Consider the following 25,541-nt stretch of genomic DNA (forward strand, 5'->3'; position numbering starts at 1 on the left):
GTGAGTCACATATGTGATGTGTTGGTCTTCATTTTGCCCTGTGCCAGAATCAGACTCAATCACCTTCTCCTACTCCTTCTTTGCCAGGAATTTGCAGATCGTGCCACAAGAATCTGACAACATTTATACACATTTGTCTTGTGCCATTCATATAGTTAATACGTATATGTGCATATATTTGAAACCATTGCTTTATTCATTCGTTTAGAATGCTTTGCTCCATGTACAGACTGCCACTTTTCTTTATTCTCACACATGTGCATTCATTCACTAAGCAGCTATCAGGTATGAGTACCTATCAGGTACCATATGTGATTCTAGGTTAAAATGGCTAAACAAGACATTTGCCCTGTTGAAGGTGTTCATAGTTTAGTAAGTAACAGACCCATACACAAACAGGTAGGATATTTACAAATTATTTTGGTCCCTAAACTCAGCTTGGAGACCTGGAGAAGATGGCAGTCTATGTAATCATAAAGCATGTTTGCCAAGTGAGAGAGTGGGTGAATTTTCATTACAGTTTAAAGGAATAGCAGTGCTATTGGAATATCATATTATCACATGACCTTGCATAACCTATTCAGAAGCATGCTACTCGTGATGTGCTGATGTGCGAAGAAAGGGCTTGGCAGTAGTGGTGAGATGGGAAAGAATCTATTTTCAAGCACCAACTTCTGCTAAGTTCCATGATGAGTGGTCTTCTTCTTCCTATGGACCATTATTTGCATCTTACAAATACGATCAGTAATTCTGAAAAAGACTCAATAATTAGTTTGTACTCACACATGAATGCAGCATCAGAAGCCTGTCCCCTTTAAGCTGGAGCCTGAGTCCTCCACCCTTTCTGTGCCCCTTATTCCCTTCCCCTAACTAAAGATGTCCCAGGTGCTAGAAGTTGTCTTTGCTGCTCAGATTAATTGACCTAAGTTCTCACCGAAAACGTCTCTTGTGTTTATGAACCCGCATGTATTTCTAGCTTTCCGCTGTTCCTAAAGCATATCCTTTTCCTTCTTTCAAATATTTCACACATTTTATTGCATCACCCATATTACTTGCTTGTATTACTCATTAGACTACAGGATTTGATGTCTGGTTATTTTGAAGAAAACCACATTTGTTGAATAAATTCAAAACAAAAGAAATAATTAATTTATGAAAGATACACTTTTTCTAATACTCTTAAAGGAGCTAAAGACAGTAAGTAGTGTAAGAACATTCAAGAAGTATTAGATTTTTCTCAGCTTCTGATTGAAGGTTTCCTAAAGTTTGTGAAAAGAGAATTTTGAAGACACCGCTGAAAAGTTGTGAACATATGGACAGTTGGATAATATTGAGGGGCATGGGCCCCTCATTTTTATCCTGTGTTACCATGGCTTAGAGATACACTCTGATACTGAAAGAAAAGTTCTACTTCACTTAGTGCCTGAGCAACAACATATATGGAATGAGCTTGATGCTTTTGGGGAAGCTTGCTAAAAGAGTCTGTGACATAAATGTTTATATCGTTCTCTTGTACCAATTTCTTAACTCCTTGATTTATTGAAAGGCTTGATTTGTTTTGGTTTTGTGTTGTGTGTGTGTGTGTGTGTGTGTGTGCACATGCGTGAGAGAGAGATTCAAAAGATGGAAGAATTTTTTAACACAAAAAAATTTACAGTGCTGAAAACTCAAAAAGTCTCCCTAAGGAGAAGAGTATGCCAAATAGTCATTGACATAAGAGAACACCATAAATTAAGGCAGTAGTAGCTCATGGTTGTTAAGAAGGGAACTTAATTTACAACTAGTAACAGGTTTGCATTCCTTAGAAATTCTGGAAATCAATCAGTGGCACAGAAATTGATCTGCTAAAGGAGAGGAAAATTGATTCTTAATATCGGCAAGTACATCAGTTTTAAGTTCTGAAGGAACAAGTCTTGGAAACAAATTTATTAACCATTAAGGAATTACTTGATATTTAGTCTAGAAAACTATCAAAAGAGAAATGTTTATGGCCTCATTAGAAGAAATATTTTTTATTGTGGCAAACTTAAGCTTCAAAATTGCAGTCTTTATTATATCAATGATATGAAAATCAAAAATTAAGTGAAATAAAGCTGTCTATGTAAAAAGCATGCATTGCATCAGATTTTAGAGTGCTGCTTTGCCTCAAAGTATCTCAATATAAAATAGTGGGAATGTGAACATATTTGCATATTCCCCATTCATGACACAGTGTTGGCATTCTCAAAAAGAATAACTGTAGCTGATAGCAATTTTTATCTGAAGAGATTTGTGCATGTTAGCAATATACCATATTCTGTCACTCTCAGAAGAGCATATGGGGCCCATTAACTCACCAAATCTGCCACTGTTCTGCAAATTTTTATTAAGCAAGTGCAGTTCCTAATAGTCACTTATGTTATAGAATGCGTGTCAAATGCTATCAATAAGCAAGGGGATTGTTTTCCCCTGGTGAGAAGCATTTGAAGTGTATAAGGAGGCTTGACAAAAGAATAAAACACTTTAAGTGATCACTATATTAATATAAAGGCATCCTACTGGGAAGTCAAGGCATGTGAGTATTATATGCACTTCAATGTTTGCCACTAAAAAGTTCGCACAATGCCATCTTGTTCACCGAATTTTTTCCTCATATTTTCTTTCTCTTAATGCTAACAATGAACCTGGTTGAAATTAAACAAAAAATATATATATACTCTGTTGATGCTTTTTTAAAAGGCACTATAGGTGGTTGGGCAGTTCTAATTAGCTTCAAACACTTAGAACCAGAAGAATTACAACATAGGCCATCAGGCTGCTGTGTTTCCCAGGTGAGTCTCCTGAATCAGAGGGCACACCAGGAAATTAACAAATGTCCAAGCCACAGGGTGCTCTCTTTATTAATCACCTTGTAGTAACTAAATCAAATAGTATGCATCGATCTTGTGTTGAATGTCAAGAAACAGGAGGTTAGCACCGAAATCTCATCATCTAAATAAATACAGAGATACCTCAAAAGGAGTGATTTCATGGTGCCCTCTAAGTGTTTAATAATGGCTATAATGAAAACAATCGTAATAAAAATGCCTGTGAATTACATCTTCAGAAGACTCAGCATTTCATTAATATCTTTTCAATTACTATATTCCTTTAAGATAAAGAACAAGTAGTACTTGTTGTTGGGTAAAAACAATGGACTACAAGGGAATGTAATGAGCTCTAGTAACCTGAAATCGAGAGCAAGAGAGGGACAGAGAGACAGAGACAGAGAAATGGAGAGAGAAAAGAAAGGGAGGGAAGGGGGAAATTGTGTCATCAGAATTAGAATTAAAATTTAAGCCCTTTTTCCAGCAACACTCTATCACTTGATATTTAGGGTACCCTCCTATTTTAGAATGGAAATCCTTTTCCACACCAGATCTGCTCATTTTTCAATTTCTTATAAAGATGTCCTTTATTTAAAATGACCCACTGCCATTGTTCATACTGCTCCTTCTCCAGTCACCGAACTCTCTGCACAGTGCAAATACTACCCTTAAGTGCCAGCCCCAAGACAGAACTTTAATAGTAGCCCTAAGGTGATGTGGGTTATAAAGGAAGTTGGGTATAATTATAACACTTGCCATTTAAAAAAAAAAAAAAAAAACTTGGTGGTGTGTGTAATTTTACCTCATTTTCTCATTTGCTACTGTTATTTAAATTGCTTCCCAGAACTAAGCATGTGTATAAAAGATGATTGTTCCAAATTTAACCTTTAAATAAGATGTATTCTGTTAATTAAGTCATTACAGTTCCCTCTCATTTCTATTATGTTTATTCACTTATCTTCTGTCCTAAAGATAGACATCTGTGTCAGGGAATATTTTGGAGAAAGACCCCTAATTTTTATGCCTATCACCCATTTGGATTTTCCACACTGTTTTTAAAAATAGTTTATTTTAGTATTCTAAAGAATTTAAAATTGTCAATTAAAATAATGATAAGTATTCCTACTAGGAATAATAGACATTATTCAGCCAAAAAGTTAAGAAGTTCCTTGTTATATCTAATGTTGCTAGGGAATTTTCAGCATTTAAATCAGCTAAGATTAAAAGGAAAAAAAGACAAAACTTGAAACACTATCAAAAGTATTAACTTTATACAATCCCCTTTTTTCACACTAACTATATGTAACAAGACCACATGGTCACTAGCATTCTCTTTGCTTTTCTTCTACCATAAGATGAATTTAGAGCCAGGTAAACTTGGAGGTAATACCTGCTGTGAGTGTTCTATTACTTATGAGATAACACCTAAATTACCTAATGCCCTACCTTTTTTTTTGCACCTTTGCACACCAGAGTTTTTTAGACTAGCATAGACAGTGGTGCATGGTGAACAAGTAAACAACTATTGTCAAATATCAACATGGTTATCCATGCAAAGTTGCTAAAAGATTAAGGACTTTGCCCCTATGTTAATGAGGAATGTTGGTTAGTGGTTTTTATGTGATGTCTTTTTCTGATATTAGTATGTTTAACAATAGCCCTATGGGATGAGATGGGAAATCTTCCCTCCTCTAAATTATTTTGTAGCACTTCTGTAGAATCAGATTCTGTAGAATCATTATGTCTTCCTTAAATGTTCGATAGAATTCACCAGTGAAGCCATTTGGGTCTAGAGGGGTTTTGTTGTTTGTTTTTTGAAAAGTTTTACCTACAAACTCATTTTAAAAATTAGTTATCAGGCTAGTCATACATTTATTTTTTCCCTTTATAAGCTTTGGTAATCCATACCTTTCAAAAATTTATCCATTTCATCTGACTGTTAATTAGGGGTTAATTTTCCTCCTATTGAGGCAAGACCCGTCTTCATATTCTACCTGACACCCGTGAATTATGGAACTTTCCACTCTAGCCATTGGGAATAGGCACTATTTCCTGTTCTACTACAGATGCTACTTCCTTTCCATTTGGGGCCAGTTTTTTGAGGTCTTGGGTACTTGTCTCATGCACATGTGATCATCAGTATTCAATTAAATCCAGGAAGGAATTCTTGGAAGATGTCAGAAAGAAATCTGTATGTCTCTCTTCTCTCTGCTTCTCTGTCCTGGACATTCCATCTGTCCTGGTTTCCCTGGACATCCTGTACCTGTGCTCAAGTTTGAGAACTCACTAGATCCTGCCTCAGTTTCCTCCTCCCTGTACAACCATCTGGAAACCTTCTCTAGACAGCAAGCTGGGGCACTTGTAGGGTTCACCCCATTTGTTCTCTGTCTTCGGAGTCACTGTCCTTTGTTACCTGACATCTAATTAGACAAATGCATGTTTTGTCTAGTTTTTAACTATTTCCAGGGAATTATAAATCTTTTTTTTTCTCCATTTTGACCAGATACAAAAGTCTAATCCTTGAGTATTGGGAAATGCATACATTGCTCTTATGCTCACAGAACTTTGTGATATATCATACATCTCTTTGGCCCTTGAATTTAGTTTCTCCTCTTATGGATATGGAAGCAACAACCCAGTTAAAAGAACTGAAAGTATTGGAAGTTTTTAAAAATGATGTCATATTCATAGAATATCTAATAAACATATTTCTTCATGGCTGTTTTTAAAATGTCTATCAATAAAAATGATGTACCCCAGGGTAATCTGGAAGGAAATTTTTCTCAAATTGTTGCCAGTAAAAGACTTAACTTATTATGATTTTCTATTAATTTATTGTTTTTAAAATGTCTGATTTACAAGCAGATCTAATCCTTGTCTCTTTTATTTTTTCTCCTCAGTGCCAGATGAAAGCAAAGTTCATTCATTGGCTGGACACCAATCGGGTAAGAAATTCCTCGTCTCTGCTTTTCTGTTCCCTTCCTGGAAATCCCTGGCTATGTTTTAGTAGCAGTTGGAACCTGTTTCTACCCACCAGTCACTGAAAGGCTTTCTAATTAATACATGAGATGTCTTTGACTTCCACAAAGATGAATTATTGCTTGGCTGTGTGCATAGTGGCATAATGCATGCTGACTCAAAATGTTTGAAAGGGAAGAAGAAAGGTTTCCAAAAAAATAATTATAAAACCCCAAATCTGAAACTGTATGCTAGCTGAACACTTAAAACAAATAAAATTTTATAAAGAAAACCAAAGAAATTTCAAAATTCTTTCCAATAATGACTTTCACATTAAAAAAGCAAAAGAGTTCCAGAATAAAAAAAGATGTACTCATTCCTTTCTCCTCAAAAAAATAAAAAATAAATAAATAAAAATTAAGTTAAACTTAAAAATATATATAATGCATATATTCCTTGCCTGGGCAAGGAAGACAACAGGATGATTCTCCTGCTCATAATCTTATAGGATCCTCCTCCCCAGAAGAGAGTCACAAAAGGGACTGTGCCAGAAATGATTATGTTATCCTCTTTTCACTCATGAATCTCCCTTGATATTATCTGGGAAGTCCACTTGGATCTCTAAGGGTCTTCTTGGTCTTTCTCTATCATGTGTGTGGCATCTTTGTGTTTGCCCTTCATTGTGCAGAAGCCTGCTCTTCCTTTGCTCTTCCTTTGGTACCATTTATTCACATTAGCTGCAAATAGTTAGAGCTACTAAGCTAGCAAATACCTCAGTAATCCCTTTCTTCTGGGGGTGCATTATTTGGGGGGGGAAAAAAAAAAACATCCATTTGACTCTTAGAATTGCCACTCCAAACACAGAAGGGTTATGATTTGTTGGCATCCCTCTGTTTCTGAAACAAAGAAGTCTTCCCCATCACCGAGTGTCTCTGTGTTTATGTGCCAATTACATTTTCAGCAGTAAGTCGCCTGGATGCCTCATTACCTCCATCATGTTCCAGGGCAAGATTATGATTTTTTTTTTCTTTTCCTTTTCTTCTTTTACCAGATTCTTTAGTGACAACAGCAGGGAAGGGCTGGTTCACAACTCTTTTGTCTTCTTTTTTTCCTCCCGTTTTTCCTAATAAGAATCTAAAAGGTTAGATCACTACAAAAGAAAAGATTTCCATGGAGTGCCAAATTGGCTCATGCTGCATATCCCTATCATCTTCTTCCATTAAATACTACTGGAAATATTTTTAGGAAACCTGCCCAAGGATAGCCTACATTATTTCATCTGAAATGTACACTCCTGCACATGTTAATAGTTCTACACATACTCATACTTGAATACTAAAGTCTTTTTATGTAGTGGCATAGGATTCAATGAAAAAAACTTGAAACCATTTTTAAGAATATTTTATCAGCTTGATTTGTGAAAACAAGCAAAGAATAAGTGTTCCTGCTAATTACAGAATATTAAATCTTATTCTAATTTTAGTTGATTTCCAAACAAGTTATTGTTAGCCAGTAATTAAAACTTATTGTCACTATTTCTGATATCATTGTTGTCTTAGTATATTACTATATTATTTTAGGTAAATGATATGTCTTTTATATGATATGATATAAAATATTAATAAAGAACCATTCTAAGTATAAACTTGAAATAATAACTTTCCAAGTTTAAAAAAAAATTCAAAAATGGCAAAAATTCAAAGCTGCCAGTAGATTTATTGTAAACTCCCTATAGCACCTTTACTTTAACTGGGAGATAAAAATAGAACCAACCCACTTATATGTGATGAACCATACTGTTTAAATATATATGTCAGATGTTTTAGAGAGATTTCTGTTATTAATGTACTGCTATTCCAACATTCCCTATTTTTATGTTTTTAGGTACTTTTATATCCTATGATTACATCATGAGTTTGTCATTGGGTGTCTGTGGAACCAGTAAAAATACTAAAACACAGTCAGAAACTTGAGAACTTTTGATCAAAAATGGCATGTAATGAGGAAAGCTAAACAATGACCTAAAATTCTATAGCCTAGTATTACAAAATTCAAGGAGAGGATCCTATAAAACACTAGACACTTTTGAGAAAATGAGAACATTATTAAGAAAAATGTAAGACTAAGGTTATAAATTTATATGCTCCAAGAATATACCCTACCTCAGGTTTTTACATTTCTTTTATTTGGAAAATTAGTCTTACAATGATCCTCAGGAACTCATCCCTCATATAAAATGCAGGTTCCTTATATACACTACACTTATGCAGGGGAATTTCTCATCTGGCTTTGGTGAGGGGGCATGGAGCAGAGGATTAAAGGTCCTTTTAATTCTGATAAGCTCTTTCAGTTATGAAATAATGTTTAAAATTCACCTAATATTTAACTATACTCTCAATCTTCTAAAGTGGTCTGTGACCACTAAACAAGTTACTAGGTTGCATTTTACCTTGTAAAGTTCTATGATCCTACTTAACTCACCAGAGTTAAAAGGGATCACTCAAGTTCTTGTTGCAATTTCCTTTCTTCTTCCCCAAATCTTTAAGTAAAATCCTATTTTTTTCCTAAGAAGAAAATGGCTCTCTCTCTTTAATTCTGGAAATGTGGGCAGGTTTAATACAATCCAAGACTATCGGAAAGTTAAACAAATTAAATTGTATGTGCTGACCTAAATCTATCATCCATCTTCTTATTCAGGATGATATTCAACATTTTAATAAATTCAAGTGAGTTGAAATTTCTTCTGAGTCAGCTACTTATTGTGTACAAGGCCATTTTGTGCCAAGTTCCATCTGTTGGTCTGGCTTGGGAACAACCCAAATTTGTGACAAGATTTTTGGCACCTTTTCCTTTTTTCCTTGGCTTAATCTTTAAGTTGTTGATTCCTCAGAGTTCAGATTGAATCAAAAGCCCAGGTAGGGTAAATCATTCTAACATTTTAGCCCAAAATATTGTGTTCCGCTTACCCCTTCTATAATCAACCCAGTGTTCTTGAGATTCCTCTAAAAGCCTGCTGTAGGGCTTCCCGTAACAGTGCATACCACCTTATAACTGGGCAAGGAAGATAGCAGGATGATTCTCCTGCTCATAATCTTATAGGGTCCTCCTCCCCAGAAGAGAGGTGTTCATATCTAGGGAATGGTGGATCCAACCCAGAGAAGTTAGAATTAAAATGCCTTTTGTTCAGTTTCTTTAAGAAAATCACAAATTTCCGTGAACCTTGGAAAACCAAAAACATTTTTAGCCTCTTTCCCTGTCTCACTAATTAAACAAAATACAAATCCTAGAAAGGCAGGGAGAGAGAAAAACAGAGAAAAATACATTTTAAACAATAAAGCAACTCTTTTAAATGACTTAAATATTCTAGGGAAACATTAGAAGGCACAGAAAAGGACATCAAATTTGGCATTTGATTTTTTAAAATTATGCTTTAATTTTGGTAATATTCAGAATCATAAAGTATCCTTGAGAGGGAGATTTTTCTAACTTTTTCTTTCTGTGTACTGAATTGGCACCTAAACTGCTCTTCTAGAGTCAGTCAGAAAAAATTTATAAATTTTACTTTTTTTCTGTGTCATCTTCTTTTTTAGTTGTTTTGATTTACTGCTTGGAACTGTTTTAATATGTATTGACTGTCTGCAGAGATCTTTGCTGACCCAGCTTTTTAAGATGATGCAGTACTGAAGGAAGCCAGTGAGCTCTTCTTTATGAGCTCTGACATATTAATTAGCAAAATGGACTAAAAAGCTTTCCTATTTCTGTTTTAATTTCTTATATTCTCAAACACCTATCTATATAGCTGTAAAACAGGCAGATCTGTGAAAGTAATGGCTGGCAGTAAGTCCAGACCATTTCTGAGGCAAGTTTATCAATTCATGAGCAAGTATTCATTAACAATCTAAGGATATATCTACATATGAGGTGCCTTGTAGTCACCATGTTTAGTTGATATCTTGGCACAGTGTACTGATGAAGAAATGCTCAGGGCATTTAAATATTTGATGTCTCAGCTAGCCACTGAAGGGTTAGGATATAAACCCAGATGTTGTGTGGCAGGGGTAATACTTTGGGGCAATACATGTTTTACCAGCACCTACCTAAAATCCAAAGTCCCAGGAACTGAAAATATAGGAGTCAAGTGCTTACATCTAGTTTTAGTTAGAAGATCACAGACACACACACATACACACACACACACAAGAAACCTGATAAATTCTTAATTGTCTTTCGTAAACATAGCTAGCTGAAATAGGAACACAATAATTATAAGTGTCTACTAGACTCCTGCAATTCAGTGAGTATGAGAGGGACATCTAATCTAGTCATTCTTGCCTTAGTTTCCCTGTGAGCATGTGAGCATGTGCATGTGTATGTAATATGTATATGTATGTGTGGGTCAAGTTGATGTATCAGAGAGAAGATGTGCATGTGTTGTCTGTAAATTACAGGAAATGTGTGAGAGATATCTTTCCTTATAGCAAGACTGAGTTTAATGAGGAAGTTGCTACTTTGGCAGACTTTACCTTCTGTTTTAAATGCAATGTGTACAAACTTCAAACTGTCTAAAGTTTGAATGGGGCCTGAAAAGTTTCTGGATCCTTGCAAAAGGATGGAACATTTTAAAACATCCATCACTTTACTATAAGAGTGGCAAGTTGAGTGACATTTCATAAATTTTATTGTCTTAGTAGTCCATATTTTTATAGACTACCAAAATTAAAATACTTAAACATTGGAATGCAAACCTTGTTCATTTTTCATATTTGAGTCTTCTAATTGGGTTGCTGTTTTTCATGATTTTATGGTTACTACTGATGAGGAACTAAAATTTTATTATTAGTGGTTAGTGGACGTGAACTGTTTCTTCATTGATTGGTTAAGGTAATACAGCATATCTGTTTGGACAGACATTCTTTCTGGGTACCTTTTAAGCTTTTGGCATTCCTTATGCTAGAAAAATACTGCTTTAGACATAGGAAATGTATTCATTTCTCTCGTGTTTAAGCTTCGGTTGGCATTTCATAGGATCAGGAAGTTATCATAAGAAGATTGGCAATACGTCCAGGGTTTCTCCCATAGAAACTTGATTTCTAAGCAACCCTAGCATTTCTGTGTTATAAAACATTACTGAAAACTGTGGTCTCTAAAATTCAATGACTCACACTGAACTAGGAACAGTGTTTTTAATAATATTCTTTACTATTCAAATATAAAGAATGCCTGTGCATCTCTGAATTTCATGAGTAAAGAGACAACATTTTTTTTTTCCAAATCAAATTTCAAAATGAATTATTTCAGTCCTACTCCTATTTATGAAATGACCACTCTCTGTGGCAGATCCTGGTAAGTGCTGGAGAGACAGAGTAAAATAAGATGTGGTCCTGCCTTAGAAAAATTGTTTACAATATGTGGCAGAGAAAGAATATAAATGTCTGATTAATATCTGTTTGATACATTTGTGCTGAAGAGCACAGGACAGAAATCTCAAAGAGGAAAAAGTGCTGATCATGTGTGGGACTGGGGACTGTGTGTCCTGTTTCAGGATGGAAGTGCTTCCATAGCTGGATCTGATAGCCAAATACAAGTTGGAAATACAGAAAAGGCCAATGAGCTAACAGATTTTAGGCATATGGAAAGTTATGAAAACATGAAACATCAAGGTGTACTCAGGAAACCATACGCAATTCATTGTGACAGGAATATGAAGGGAGATTGGCAAGACACCAGGTTGAGCAAAGAGGCACAGATTCAATTCTGGGCAAGTTCTGCCAAATCCAAGAGTATGGTTTTATCCTGCAGGCTCAGGCGCTAAACAGATTTAAGGAGAGAGTGTTCCCTTTTGTATTCTAGTAATATCAATCTGGCGATTGCAGGGATTGAAAGAGCCAAAAGCAGGTGGGGGCAGGGTAATATGTGGATAAAAGTAAATTTAAGTGGTTAGAAATTAGAATGGAAAGAAAAGTAAGAACTCTTTAGGCAATAGGCTTGAGTTTTTTTTTTTTTTTTTCTTTTTAACTAAACAGTGGGTAAGTGACAAGATGATCTAATTTGATTGTCAGTGTATCAATCAGTTATTGCTGCAGCCATGCTACATCATGAAACCAATGGTAAATGTTTATTTCTTGGTCACATACCTTCAGGTAGACTGGTTGTTGCTGGTCTCTGCAGTTTGTGGAGTTAGTTCTAACCTGCAGGTTAGATCATGTTTTCCGCATGCATCTCATATCCTCTGTGGACCAGTGGTTTCTGGAGGCAGGTACCTTTGACAACAGAAGTGATAAGAGGGAGATGGGAGAGAGAGAGGAAAAGCATGAGCTCTGCGCTGTTTACCTGTTAAGTGAAGTGTTGGCAAAGGTGGTGGAGAGCAGGGACAAGCAGGAGAAGAGGGAAGAGAGGCCAGCTGGCAGGAGGTATGAAAGAGATTTTGCATGAGGGTAGAGAAGCAAAACCCAGGAAGTGGAGTGAGAACTGAGGAGGAAGTGGGGCCCCCTCCCAACCCTGACCTGTATGTTTGGATGAGAAGTTTCAACTGAAGGACTGAAGGGGAAGCAGAATTCTGAGTGGCAAGCTACATTTCATTTAAGGCTGAAAGCCAGGGGAACTTTAGAGATGAAGTCAAAAGTGTGCAGTACTTTTGTCAGCCAGGGAAAGATGGTTGGACTCAGGAAGGCAAGAGTGGGACGGAGGGGAAAAGTGGGACAGGGAGTCACAATGAGTACAGAGTGTTATATAGTTGGCAGCCAGAAAAGATTAGATGACTGGGTCTCGTAGCTTGGCAGTGACTGAGGATGGCAGTAATGATCGGCTGGGTTTGTTTAGATGACTGTGCAGTTGCCAAGAGAATTAGTCCTAACTTCTTTGATGAATAGAGAAAAGGCTTGGGTCAGTTTAGACTCAGTGGTGGCCTGAATGGAATACTCCTTAAAAAGATCTCCTGTCTCTGACAAATGAGGGGATCAAGAATTTGCAAAAGGAAATGGTCCCGAGGTTACAGAAGGTATGAGAAGATGCCAAATTTTTCACTAAATTTAGAACTTGAGAAGTAACAAAAACTATTTCAGTAGATAGGGAGGGGAAAATGAGGCAGCTTAAGGAGAAATGGAAAATGGAAATAGCAGAGGGGATCATTCCTGAAGGTTAATATTAAAAGAAAAAGAGAGACAGAAAGAGAAAGAAATGTATCCAGAAAAGATATGAACAGTTTTTTTATTCTTTTATCTTATGTTATTAATGAAAAATTTTGCACCATGCTGAGAGAAAAGAGACACTAGTGAGGGAAGGAAGGACTAGGAAGAGAGCACTGACTATATTCAATGACATTATAGGGTGGCCAACAAGCTGCCCAAGAAGATAAGAAATAACATACATAATAGGTACTCATGATGGGAAATGTTTAAGTCATTGAAGGAAAATTGGGTATAAAAGTAGGAAAAAATATATTCCATATACACAAACAAAACTACACACACACAATTACACTAGAATTCAAGGATTGGGTTGACAGATGAGCTACAATTTCCCCAAACGTAACTGTTTGGGAAAAACATTATCTCTTACAATTATATTTCTAATTATCTGTATGTGGTAGATCATAGAATGTTAGAACATAATGGAACATTATCTTCCTCTAGTTCAACCAACTTCTTTTAAAGACTAGACTGAGGCTTAGAGAGAGGGAAGTGAACCCCAGCAAAGGCCCCGCTGTTCAGCAACAGAACTGAGGCTCAGACGTGATTTATATTTCACCAATCTCTTATTTGTTAGTATCACTACTGCTCGTTTTGCCTAATTTAATACAGAAAATGATCATTTAAATCTTCAAAATTTTCCCAAAGTTAGCATGGATAACAGAAAGGCAGAATAATTTAGCACAGCTCTGTTAATTTTTCCTTAAAATGTCTACCATTAAAACCCACCAGAACTGAATAAACTTCCAAGTATAAAAAGTCTGTATTTTCTTAAGATCGATACAGACTTTGTAACAATCTATTTATCTATTCATCATACTGTGTATTGTGACATAATACTCCTTTTCCCCCTAAATATAAACACCCAGGAAGCACTACTCTGAGATCCAACAGAATCTGTAGATGTTGAACAGCCCAGAAGCTCTTTGCACACAGTCCTTGGGGTTTTTGTGAAGGCTTCATTACAGAGGCATGACTGATGACTGATCACATCATGGCCACCAGCGATCAGCTACACCTTCAGCCCCTCTCCACTCCCCAGAGATGGAGGCTCAGTACTGAGAGTTTCAACCTGTAATCACTTGGTTGATTTCCTAACAGCTGTCCCATATTCAGAGACCATTTAGGAGTCTTATTAGGGTACAAAAAGACACACCCCTTTGGAGATTCCAAGTGTTTCAGGAACTGAGATCCAGGAAGTGTGACAAAGACCAAATGCATATGTCTTTTCATAGATCCCAGTCCCTAAGATTCCTCTAAGGCTGTTTTTCAATCTCCTTTGGTTAGTAGTCATGGTTCCCTTGCCCCCATTAATATTCCCAAGACCTACCTTTTTCTCATATAAACAGAAGGACTGTTGTTGTTAACTATAGAAAGGATCATGGTGGGGCAACAATGACTCATTTATTAAGCAAATATTTATTGAACACCTTACTATATGGCAGTACTCTGTGCCAGATAGTACAAACAGAATTGTGTGGAATATGGATTCTGCTCTTAAGGTGATCATGGATGCAACAGCAGGAATGCAAACAGTGGAAATACTGTGTGCTCACTTATGAACGAAATTCCTAGAGAAAGTAAGAGGGGTTAACATTGCTGAGAAGGAAAATTAAGGGTGGGGATCAAGGAAACCTTCTATTTTATCTATAGTGTTTAAATTTTATATCAAGACTATATTTAATGTACAACTTAATGAGTTCTGAGTTTAAAAATATGAACACTCATTAAAAGTTATATATATTTTAAAATGACATAAAATTGTTTTTATCATGTACACTGTGATATTTGGAAGTATACATATGTTATGGAATTAAATGTAGGAATGCATTGCCTCCCATAATTATCATTTATGTGGTGACTACATTTAACATCCTCTTAGTATATTTCAAGAAAATATCTCTCACTCTAGTCACTCTGCTGTAATAGATCTCTTGAACTCATTCCTCTTGTCTTAACTGTAAATGGATGTTCTTTGACCAACATCTCCCCAAACCCCTCCCTTTTTAACCATTTACAATGTTTAAATATTTTAAAACATTTTTAAACATAGTAAAACATCACTTGCTGAATCTAACTATAGAAATATACAAATGGAAGGATTTCGTATGGGATCTGGCTCAGATTATATACAGAAGAGTCATGGGAAAGGGACAGTTTCTACTTATTGGAGGAAGATGAAAGGCTGACTTGCTGAGTTATATGGGGAACCCATTTGAGGTGCTGAAGTATTTCAGGGAATAAGGGAATGAAAAAGAGGCTTAACTATGAGACCCCTCATTTATGGGTTGCCCACAAAAGAGCCATAATGAAAAACATACTTAGGGAATATTAATCCGCCTGTCAATTTTTGGTATCCTAGAGGGTAGGAACTTAGTCCTTTAATTTATTTAATAAGGCACCGATGTGATGCCATCTACAAAAAAGTTCTTTATTTTAGAGGTTCATGATGACCAACTGCATCCAATAAAAGCAGACTTACAAATGATGAATATGTGAAAATGAAAGGGAAAACTTTAAGCAACCTAGATTACTTCTTGCTAAAATAAGCAAATGCAAATTCATTCCCATTGCTGATAATTAGAAACCACACACCCACACAAAACAAGTTACAGATTCTACCCATTCAAAATAGAACAAAGCCATTCAAAGTTACCTTCTGAACAGAAACCCTTTTTATGAGCCAGTTAAAAAAGATTATATATGTTCTCAAACCAGGTAAACCAAACCACAAATGGAAAAAAAAGAATGGTTTTGTAAAATATCATTTATTATCATTAAGAGTTGTTAGAGGTATTTAGAAATATTGGCAATCAGCTGGTGATGGAGGACTTTTCTTTCTGTACTAACAGGCCTCAGAGAAAACACTACTGTTCGTTGATTTAGTGATCTGGCATTCCATGACCCATTTTAAATATTTTATATGGACATTTTTTATTTCAAAATTACATATTTACAGTAATGTATATTAATGAAATACTACTTTTCCATTTATAAAGTTGGTAGTTTCTTCTATGAAAGTATGAATTATTTTAAAGAAAGTTGGTAAAAAAATATGGTATGAAATGCTATATGAACATGGTGAGACATTATGAAGTATTAATACATATTGCTGAAATTCAGGAAACACTGACCAGTTCTATAAGTTTCCTTCAGCATTTCCATAGTTTCTCTCATCATGTTTCTATGCAAAGCTCAGAGATCCTGAGAAATGTGCCTCCACTCTCAGACATTCCGGATATCTGATACTTACCCTTTGGGTCTTATTTCCTGTCTGTGGTCAATTGCCTTCAATTCTGATTAAGCAATGACTTTCTTGGTAAAAGAAAGATCCAGAGTTTCACCTATTATTGTGAACTTCTCTCAATCAGGTCTAACTTGAGGTATATTTTCAAATATGCTCCCCTAACAACCCATTCCATTAGAGAGGGAAAAATGAAAGATGCAATAAGTAGTACCTTTCCATGTGTGTCTAAAAAGTCTTACCAAATTCAGAATCAGCTTGGACTTTTCATTTTCTTATTTCCTCACATTAATTCCATATTTTAGTCAGTTTCTTCATTGTTATCTATAAACCTGACAAGAACAATGTAGAGGAAGAAAAGTTTATTTTTGCTTCACTATTTCAGAGTTTCAGTTGATGGTCACCTCAAGCTCTGAACCCAAGGTGGTCAGAACATCATGGCAGAAGGGTATGGCAGAGGAAAGCAGCTCAGGAGTAGGGAGAGAGAGAGGTCTGCTCACTAAGGACAAAATGTAAACCCCAAAGGCAAATCCCCCAGTGACCTACCTCCTCCAACCACACCCTACCTGCCTACAGTTACCACTCAGTTAATCTCTATCAGGGGATTAAGTTTTCTCTCCTATAATCTATCAGTGCTGAATAAGATTTCTCTCCTATAACCTAATGATTTCACCTCTGAACCTCCTTGCATTGTCTCACACATGAGCTAATGGGAGACACCACATAGCTAAACTATAGCATCCAGCAGAAGATCAGGTTGATGCCCTGACTTTACTTCTTTCCACACTCACCCAAGCCACTGTAATCTGGAGAACTTCGGTAGAAGTCTTCTAACTGACCCATCCTCATCCTTGTCTCCACTCCACAGTTCTCTTCTCCTCATAGGAGTCAAAAGGAATCTTTTTAAAACATGAATCAAATTATGTACCTCACTTGCTTAAAACCCTCTGATGGCTTCCTATCACTCATAGAGAATAACCTAGATTTCTTACAGTGATTCACAAGGCCATCCATGCCTCTTCTGCTCTGCCTCTCTAACCTTGCCACTGATGCTTCCTTCCCCTGCAGGCACTAGCCTGCTCTATTTCTTGGACAGGTCAGCTTGTTCTCTCTTCAGCTCCTTTACACAAGCATTCCCTCTGCTCAGAATGATCTCTCCATATTTTATGTCACTGATTCCCTCAGTCTGAGGTCTAATGTAGTTTCTTCAGGTCTTCACTGATGTCTCCATGTAAAATACTCAACCAAGAAGAAGTAAGTTTCTATCACCACTTTTCTGTAATAACCCTTACAGCTCCTCTGCCTCTGGAATGTAAGCTCCGAGCACAGAGGCATTGTAGTCCCAGTATCAAGAGCAATGTCTGATGCTGAGCACAGTAACACTCACCTGTGATCCCAGTGGCTGGGGAGGCTGAGTAGAAGGATCAGAAGTTTGAGGTGAGTCTCAGCAACTTAGCGAGACCTTGTCTCAAAATAAAATAGAAAAAGCAGTGGAGATCTAACTCAGTGAATTGTAAAAGGACCCTAGGTTCAATCCCCAGTACCAAAAAAAAAAAAAGGTCAGCGTCTATCATTCAGCACACATCCTTTACTCCATATTTACTAGCTCTTTTTCTCAATTTGTCTTTCTGTATATTTTTACTTTCAAACTTTTCTTGTCTTTATGCTTTATATTTATGTCTTATCCCAACAAATAACTAGATTTTGTTTGATATTCGGTCCAACAATTTGAATTGTAACTAAAGTTTTAGCACATTTACATTTATTGCAATTTTTGGCATATTTAGATTCATGTTTATCATCTTATTTTGAACCATTTTTAATGACTTCCTTTTCTTTCTTGTCATTCTAGGATGAATTGCTTTTTTAAATCCCATTTTTCTTACATTGGTTTGAAAATTATACACTGATTTTATCATGTATTCTTAACAAATTCTAAAATTAGTCAATATGTAATCCTTCTTCCAAACAAGACAAGCATATGAGAATACTTTGGCTCTTCTTACCCCTTCCAATTTTAGCACTATTTTCTATTTTGCTTGCTTTCTTATTTTTTACTCCTCCAGTTATTTATTAATTTTAATGTTTTGTGCATTTCAATATTTGTTCAGACTTACACAAATGTTTATCAGTTTCTTTTCTCAGCATTCTTTTTTGCATCTCACTTTTCTCTGGGATCTTTTTTTCCTTTTTCCTGAAGTATGCCCTCTAGGCACCTTTTAATGATGGTCTATTGATTACGCTGTTTATCAGAAAATGCCTTATTCTTGACTCCTAGTTTTGCTGGGCCTTTAATATTAACCTGAAAGAACCTTGAAGATGTTGTTCTCTGTTGGCTTCTGGGTTCTACTGTGAAAATTCAGCTATCAGTCTAATTGGCATCTCTACCTGTGATTAATCTTTTCTCTCCAAATATTTTTTAAATTCTCTTTGTCTTTGATGTTCACTTTCACTGGAGTCTAGATCTTGGTGTAGATTTCTTTGTATTGTCCTTTGTGATGTACCTTCTATGGCTATATATTAATTTTTATATCCCTTCTGGGAAATTGTGTCTGCCAATCTGCCTATTTCTCATTCTGCCTTCTCTTTGTGGAATTCCTACTTACTAATAAGAGTATTTAGTACATATGTTATACCACACTCAGCTATGTCTCTTAAATCCTCCTTCATGTTTTTCTATTTCCTTGACTCTGTCCTTCTTTCTGGGTAATTTTTCTAGACCTATCTTCTAGCTCTACTTTGATATCTAAATTGCTTTTATGTTTTACTGATTCTCATCCATTGTAATTTTTTCCTTGTGAGTTTGGTGACTTTTGTGACATATTTGGTTAGATTTAATTTATGAGAATCACAGAGAGCCTGACTGGCATGTTTTCTCCAGAGAGGGCTTAGATTTGCTTCTCCTGGGGTACTAATGGGACATTACTAACTTGGGATCACTTTTTGTACAATTTCTTGGCTCACAGTTTAATTGATTAGGAAAAAAATGAATTAGATTCAGTGCTTCAAAAATGTAAATCTCATGATGGCAAATTCTCAAAGATGGTGATTATTATTGTTTTGTTATTACTGTTTTTTCCTATCTAAAGGCAGGCAAGATAGGTATTCTTAAATTCCCTTTGGTGAGGGGGTAGGGTTTTCCAGCCCACCCTTTTACTCAGGTGCAAGACCATCTGAAGGTTACTATTTGAACTCTACTATCTTATATTTGACTTCCAAATACCCCATCAGTTCAGCTCCTCAAGCCTCATATTTACTTGAGAGGCAATCTTAGACTCCAAGTGGCTGCTACCAAACATCACCCACTCATGGTTTTCCCCTTGTTTGTTTTCATTTGTCAAAGGGCTGAACCTAAGGATTTCTTATCTTTTCTTATGAGAAAATCAGTGCATTTAAATGAATATTTGCTTTATCCATTATCGATTCGTATTTTATCACCAGGATTTTGAGAATTGATTATCATTGGAAGCAGAAATCTTAAGTCCAATAATTATTGATTAAATGAAGGAATGCATGATCATCCTCCATAAAGAGCTGATTCAAACAAACCATTGGGCCTAGTGCAGATGAGAGAATACAGGAGATCAGACATGGCTTTGTTTCACTGGATGTGAATCACTTTTAACAAGACAAACAACTTAAAATACTGCTGAGATATATGGAAAACCATATGACACAGGAACAAAGTGGAGGATGATGTCCATAATATCCTGAGAAAGTTTGAAACGGAAAATTCCCTTCAATAAGAAACCACCTAATAAAAGTTCTGATTATATTTGTAGTTACAAGCTATGGTTTATTACTCTGTCTAGAGATACTTATAATGATTCATTGTTATAGGAAGAAATAAAATAGGGTTCACGAAGGAGCTTTTATCAGATTATAATGTGCCCTGTCGTAAAGCAGGGGAAGAAGAGACTGATTTGGCTATTTGTTGTTGCTGTCCATGTGAGCCTTTGTGGATCAGATACTGATTAGAATTCTTCTTGAACTTCTGGAATGCTAGTGAATTCCTTGTCATGACCAACTAAAGAGTAAAAAGGCTGTTTGATAAGTTCTTCAGATACTAAACAAATCAAAACCAGTCCTGTTCATTTTAACAAATCTTTTTTCTCCCATCATCTCCTATTTGAACCAAATGGTCTTTGATTTTTCATCTTTCTGAACTCCAGAAATCCTAATGTATTGTAGAATTCTTGTGGAACTTACCTGTCATACAAGATTCATGTTACCATAGAGAAGGTAATAAGCTTAACCAAGAGAATGGCTTGGGAATTTGAATGAAGGCTGCTCATGTCATATGGCTGAAGAGCTATCTTTGCTTTGGGAGTCTACAGGAGTTGGTGGTTCTCTGGGAATGAAAATACTACTTTGGTCAACTAGAGTAAAAGAGATGATGTCTTTGTTGCCTACTGTGCTGAAGAAAGCAGTAGGCTTATTTTTTTTCTTCTTTCCCTGTGCCTTTTATCCTTTGTTTCTATGAATTAGAATTTTTGGGCATGCCATCCAGGGCTGGCATGGCACACACAATGCCCTTGACTCCAAGGAGGTTGTGAAGTTGGATCGCTTCCCAGATTATACATCTGCCCCTCTAGCTTACATGTCTGAGCATATGGCTATGGCAGAGGGGGCAGATTAGAAACCACTTCCATGTCACTTCCAACTGCAAGAAAGAGGAAGCACCCTTTTCTCATATACCATGAAGTTGTTACTTGAGTGTTCAAAGGTCATAGGTTAAACTATTTTCTTATGAATTGTTATCAGTGAGTTAAAGTTTATTCTGTGCATTGATTTCATAGAAGCTCTGCTAGGTACTGTGTGGGAGGGGTGCACAAAACCAAAAATCCTGATCTCCGTGGTTAAGGAATGTACATGTTATTAATATGACTACAACAATATCATAAGGTGGAACATTTTGGGCTGATCTGCTTATTGCTTTATAATATACTCATTTCTCATGTATAATTATAATTTTCCTTATAAATTCCATATGCAGATATTTTTTAGAGACATCAATTTAATTAGGAGAATTTCAGTCATTAGGACTTCTTGCAAAATTGCAGACATTCAGAATTCTGGAAACCAGGCACAGAATGCTTCCCAAAGGCAGCACAGGGCTAATGAGGCCCAAGGTATTGCTGTGAGGATAATTCTTTATGAATCTGGAGACTATCAAGAGTAAGAAGTGATAAAGGAAAAAAGGTAGATAGTACAGAAGCAAAATATATCATCCCTCACTTGTGTCCTGAATTCACCCCCAACTCTTTCTTCCAAAGCCATCATCAGTTAATGACTCTTTCTCTTCCATCTTCATTTTCTCCCTTTTCATTGGCCCCTTTCTTTAATCCAAAGAGAAATAACCAAGGTGAAAAGGAGGTGGTAGAGCAAAAACAGAGGAAGTATTTGGAAGCAAAGAGGAACATAAGCAAAAGAGGGCTACACCAAAGTAGTGGATATTAGTAAGTGTAGGCAGGAACTATGTCCTGGAAGCCTTGTTTTCCTTGCTGAGAAGCTTCATTTTATCATTTATATAACAAAGGAATGACAATCTTAAAACAAAAATAAGACCACATTTCTTCCCTTCATAGAAGCCTTTAGTGTGGAACAACTAGTATTCTCATATAGACAGATAGATAGATAGATAGATAGATAGAAGAAACTCCATTGTATTTTATGCCTTATAAGAAATTAACTCAAAGTGGTTCACAGATCTAACTTTAAGAGCTAAAACCATAAAACTTCTATAAAATGAATAGAAGAAATTTTAGTATGAATTAATCAGGACTTTATAAAACACAAAGCTATGATGTATAATAGAGCAATCAAGTTGAACTTACTCAAAATTGTAAATGTTTGCTCTTCAAAATTTTCTTTTGCACAAATGAAAAAGCAAGTTACAGAATGAAAACATTTGAAAAACCCCTATGCAACTAAGGATCTGTATATAGAATACATGGAAGTTCTAGTCCCAAGGAAACAATATTTAAGGATAAGCAAAGGACTAAGTAGTTTGCTAAGTTATTGTAGATAAGCAGTAAAAAGATGTTGAAGTAGATCATCAGAGTAGAATAGAAACAATACTTGTATTATTTTTTAAAGTGTTACAGAGACAGCTATTATAGGACTTTACTATTCCTTATATGTAGGGAAAAGTGATAGGAGGACCCAAAACTGACCTGAAATTTTTGACCGAAAGATCATAAGAAAGGTGGTGACTTTAATAGAAAAATCAAACAATGAGAAAGCCAAGTTATGATAAATAATCATTTGAAAACATGAGTCTGGAACTCAAAAGAGGTCAGGTTAGAAATACAGAATTAGAAGTCATCTGCATAAAGGTGATAGTTGAATCTTGGATTTGTCCACAAGGTTGCACAGATTAAATTAAATAATAATTCTCTAGAAGAGCTAGCAGCCATTAATTCATTTGGTTAACTAAAAGCCTGAGATGAAGGCAAAGGCAGTTAGTAGAGTTAATGATCAATCTTATTTTGCTATTATCATGTTCAGTGGTTTGAAACACTAAGGTTTTTCTCTGAAAATTAACAGCTATATGGAAATGCAGAGTTTCTTTCTAGCAGATACAAATTTGATACCAACTTAAATCAATTTATATATTTATATTCATAGGGGAACTTAAACACACAAATGAGATCTTTGTTCAGGTTTTTTTTTTTAAATTAGTGGGATATGGGTACATAGAAGTCATTATGCAATGAAATTTGCACTGATTTTTGTCAATATAATCTTATGTTTTTTTAAAAAATGTAATTATATGCTTGCTTATCACATTAGTTGTCTACTTTGATCAATTGACAAAAGTCAGCTTGCGTACATATTTCCATTTAGTAAAAATAAATATTGAATGAATGATGATATATTCTTCCTAAAGTAGTTAGCCATATAAAGACACTGGTTCTTTCTTTCTTTCTTTCAATTCTTATCTTCAGGTATTGGTAGACAAATTTTCTTATTATTTGAAACTATGTTTTTACACACATACATACAAGTTACAGACTTGTAAAAAGCAGCTTCATTATACCCACTATAACCTGGTAATTCATGTTATACATGTACAAAATCATAAATTTGGTTGGCATATTCTCTTTATCCCTTTGGTCCTAGGGATTTAACCCAGGGGTGCTTTACCACTGAGCTACATCCCCAGTCCTTTTTATTTATTTTTTTTATTTTGAGACAGAGTCTTGCTAAGTGACTTAGGGCCTGATTAAGTTGCTGAGGCTAACTTTGAACTTGAGATTCTCCTGCCTCTGGATTCACTGGGATTACAGGCAGGTACCACTGTGCCTGGCTTGGTTTGCATACTCTATGCTGTGTTTGTTATTATTAATGATGAAGTTTCAATAAATAAATAAATAAACAGAAAAAAAATCTATGATTAAATGGATAGAAGTAGTACCAACAGCTTGCTGCTTGCTTCAAGATAAATCGTGCTTCATTTTTTAGGCACTAATAGTTATTGGTTCTGTACTATTTGCCTCAATGGTGTGGACATAGTGTTCATCACATTCTGTTTCAGATGTATTTACAAGAGACTTAGAGAAAGCAAAGACTTCTAAGAATAAGCCAAAATGTCTGTTCATACATGGCCTTTGGGGAAGATTGGAATTGTTCACTTTCATGATGTAAGATCTGATAATCATCTTTAAATATTAGTAGCAATCTGTGATTGCTTTTGTAATTAATGCAAAGGACTCTGCAGCTTTTTTTCTTTTTTTTTGAGTTTTAATATGCTGTTGTAATTTTAATTTTTTTTTCCACCTAAAATCGGATAATTTCTGTCTCATGGTTTAGGGAAGAATCCCCGATACTTTTTGATTGGCCACTTTCAATACTGTTACAGACACATTGAGACTTCTCTGAACTGGAGTTCACTGTCAAATGTTACTTTAATGTAACTTTGTTTTCATCACAAAAAGGAGAAAACAATCTCTTACAGGGAAACATAAGTAACAAATTAACAAATTAACAATATTAATTTTTTCAATTAATATTCTCTGCTCTTTTCAACACTTGATATTTTGCTAACTACAGTAGGTGCAAATTATATACTAGTACAGCAAAGTTAAAGATTATTCAAATCTTTGGATTTTCTAGAAGGGAATTTTATCAGATACATATTATTTTAAATTAAATGGGCTATCAACTAAAGCTCAGAAATCCTTCTGTATGAACAGAAGGTTATTATCTTGGGATTTTGCCTGTGATATGATGCATACATCTTGAGAGATCTTTTATTTTTATTAAAAGTAACTTGCACATCCTATAAGGCATCATTCCTAAGACTCGTTAGGAACATCAAACCAGAAAATTAAAATGTTTCTTGTGCTCTAAGATTATACTCTCATATATCCTTGCAAATATAGAACTTCTTATCCAAATAAGCTTTGCCTTTCAGACTTCTACTTCAAAAAAGAAAAAGTAATTTTTGATTAAATATCTATTGATTTAATGTCTCCCAGTCCCACCAAATAGGGTTTAATCCAAGACAGAGAATGCAGTTACCTCTAGAATAAATGTTGGCAGCTGGAATAGCATTTGGCCACTAATTCTGGACACAGAAAATTTGCTGAATTTTAGAATAAAAACTTAAGTAAACACCGTTTTATTTAATTCAAACTGCATTAGTATTTTAAAGAATCATAATAATGAGATGGCAACCCAGTATAATGAATAAATGAAAATGAGTTCAGTGGTCTAACTCCATAAATATTACAGGTAAAAAATATAAAATGGAGTTTTAATTGGAGTAATGACTTCCCCCATAGACACACGTGCTAACATACAGTACTGAGAGAGCTAATATGTGAGAAGTACTTAACTTAGTGCCTAGAGCACAGTAAGTCCTCAGTCAGGGGGAGCCTTGCCTTTGTTTTTGTTTACTGCTATTTTCTGTCCCATCCATGTGTCTTCCTTTACCTTTCTCCCTTATTTTGCTCTAATTTCAAGAAGTATGATTTTGGTTTAACTAGATTTGAACTGCTGATTCTATTCTTCTGCCCCTGTAAAGATTCTTTTCAATATTTGGCTCCTGTTCAGCCATCATCAAAGAAAAAAGAAGTGATGGGAACAGTGGCATTTCTTTTGCCAGTGTACTGTGGACACACGGGTGTCAGTCAGGTTAAAGGGTATGAGCCATCCTCAATGAGACATACCATCTTTCAGTCTTGTTTTTTAATTGCCCTTATACCAGGGCCAGTAAAAGCAGTTTAACAAAAGAACCTTACCCTCAATCTTCATGGCATTAAGGAAGAAAGAGAAAGAAGGCAAAGGAAGGAAAGAAAG

At 35.5% G+C, this 25,541-nt stretch overlaps 1 protein-coding gene across 1 annotated transcript in view; it reads left to right on the top strand.

Annotated features, from left to right (window-relative positions):
* Window positions 1-25,541, top strand: part of Pard3b (par-3 family cell polarity regulator beta) — a 1,015,658-nt gene that overhangs the window by 634,271 nt on the left and 355,846 nt on the right. The window contains exon 16 of the mRNA XM_047544116.1: window positions 5,747-5,791. Coding sequence (XP_047400072.1) covers window positions 5,747-5,791 — 45 coding nt within the window. The remainder of the gene's footprint in view (window positions 1-5,746; window positions 5,792-25,541) is intronic.

Source organism: Sciurus carolinensis, chromosome 3, assembly GCF_902686445.1.
Source record: "Sciurus carolinensis chromosome 3, mSciCar1.2, whole genome shotgun sequence".
Classification (NCBI taxonomy): domain Eukaryota; kingdom Metazoa; phylum Chordata; class Mammalia; order Rodentia; family Sciuridae; genus Sciurus; species Sciurus carolinensis.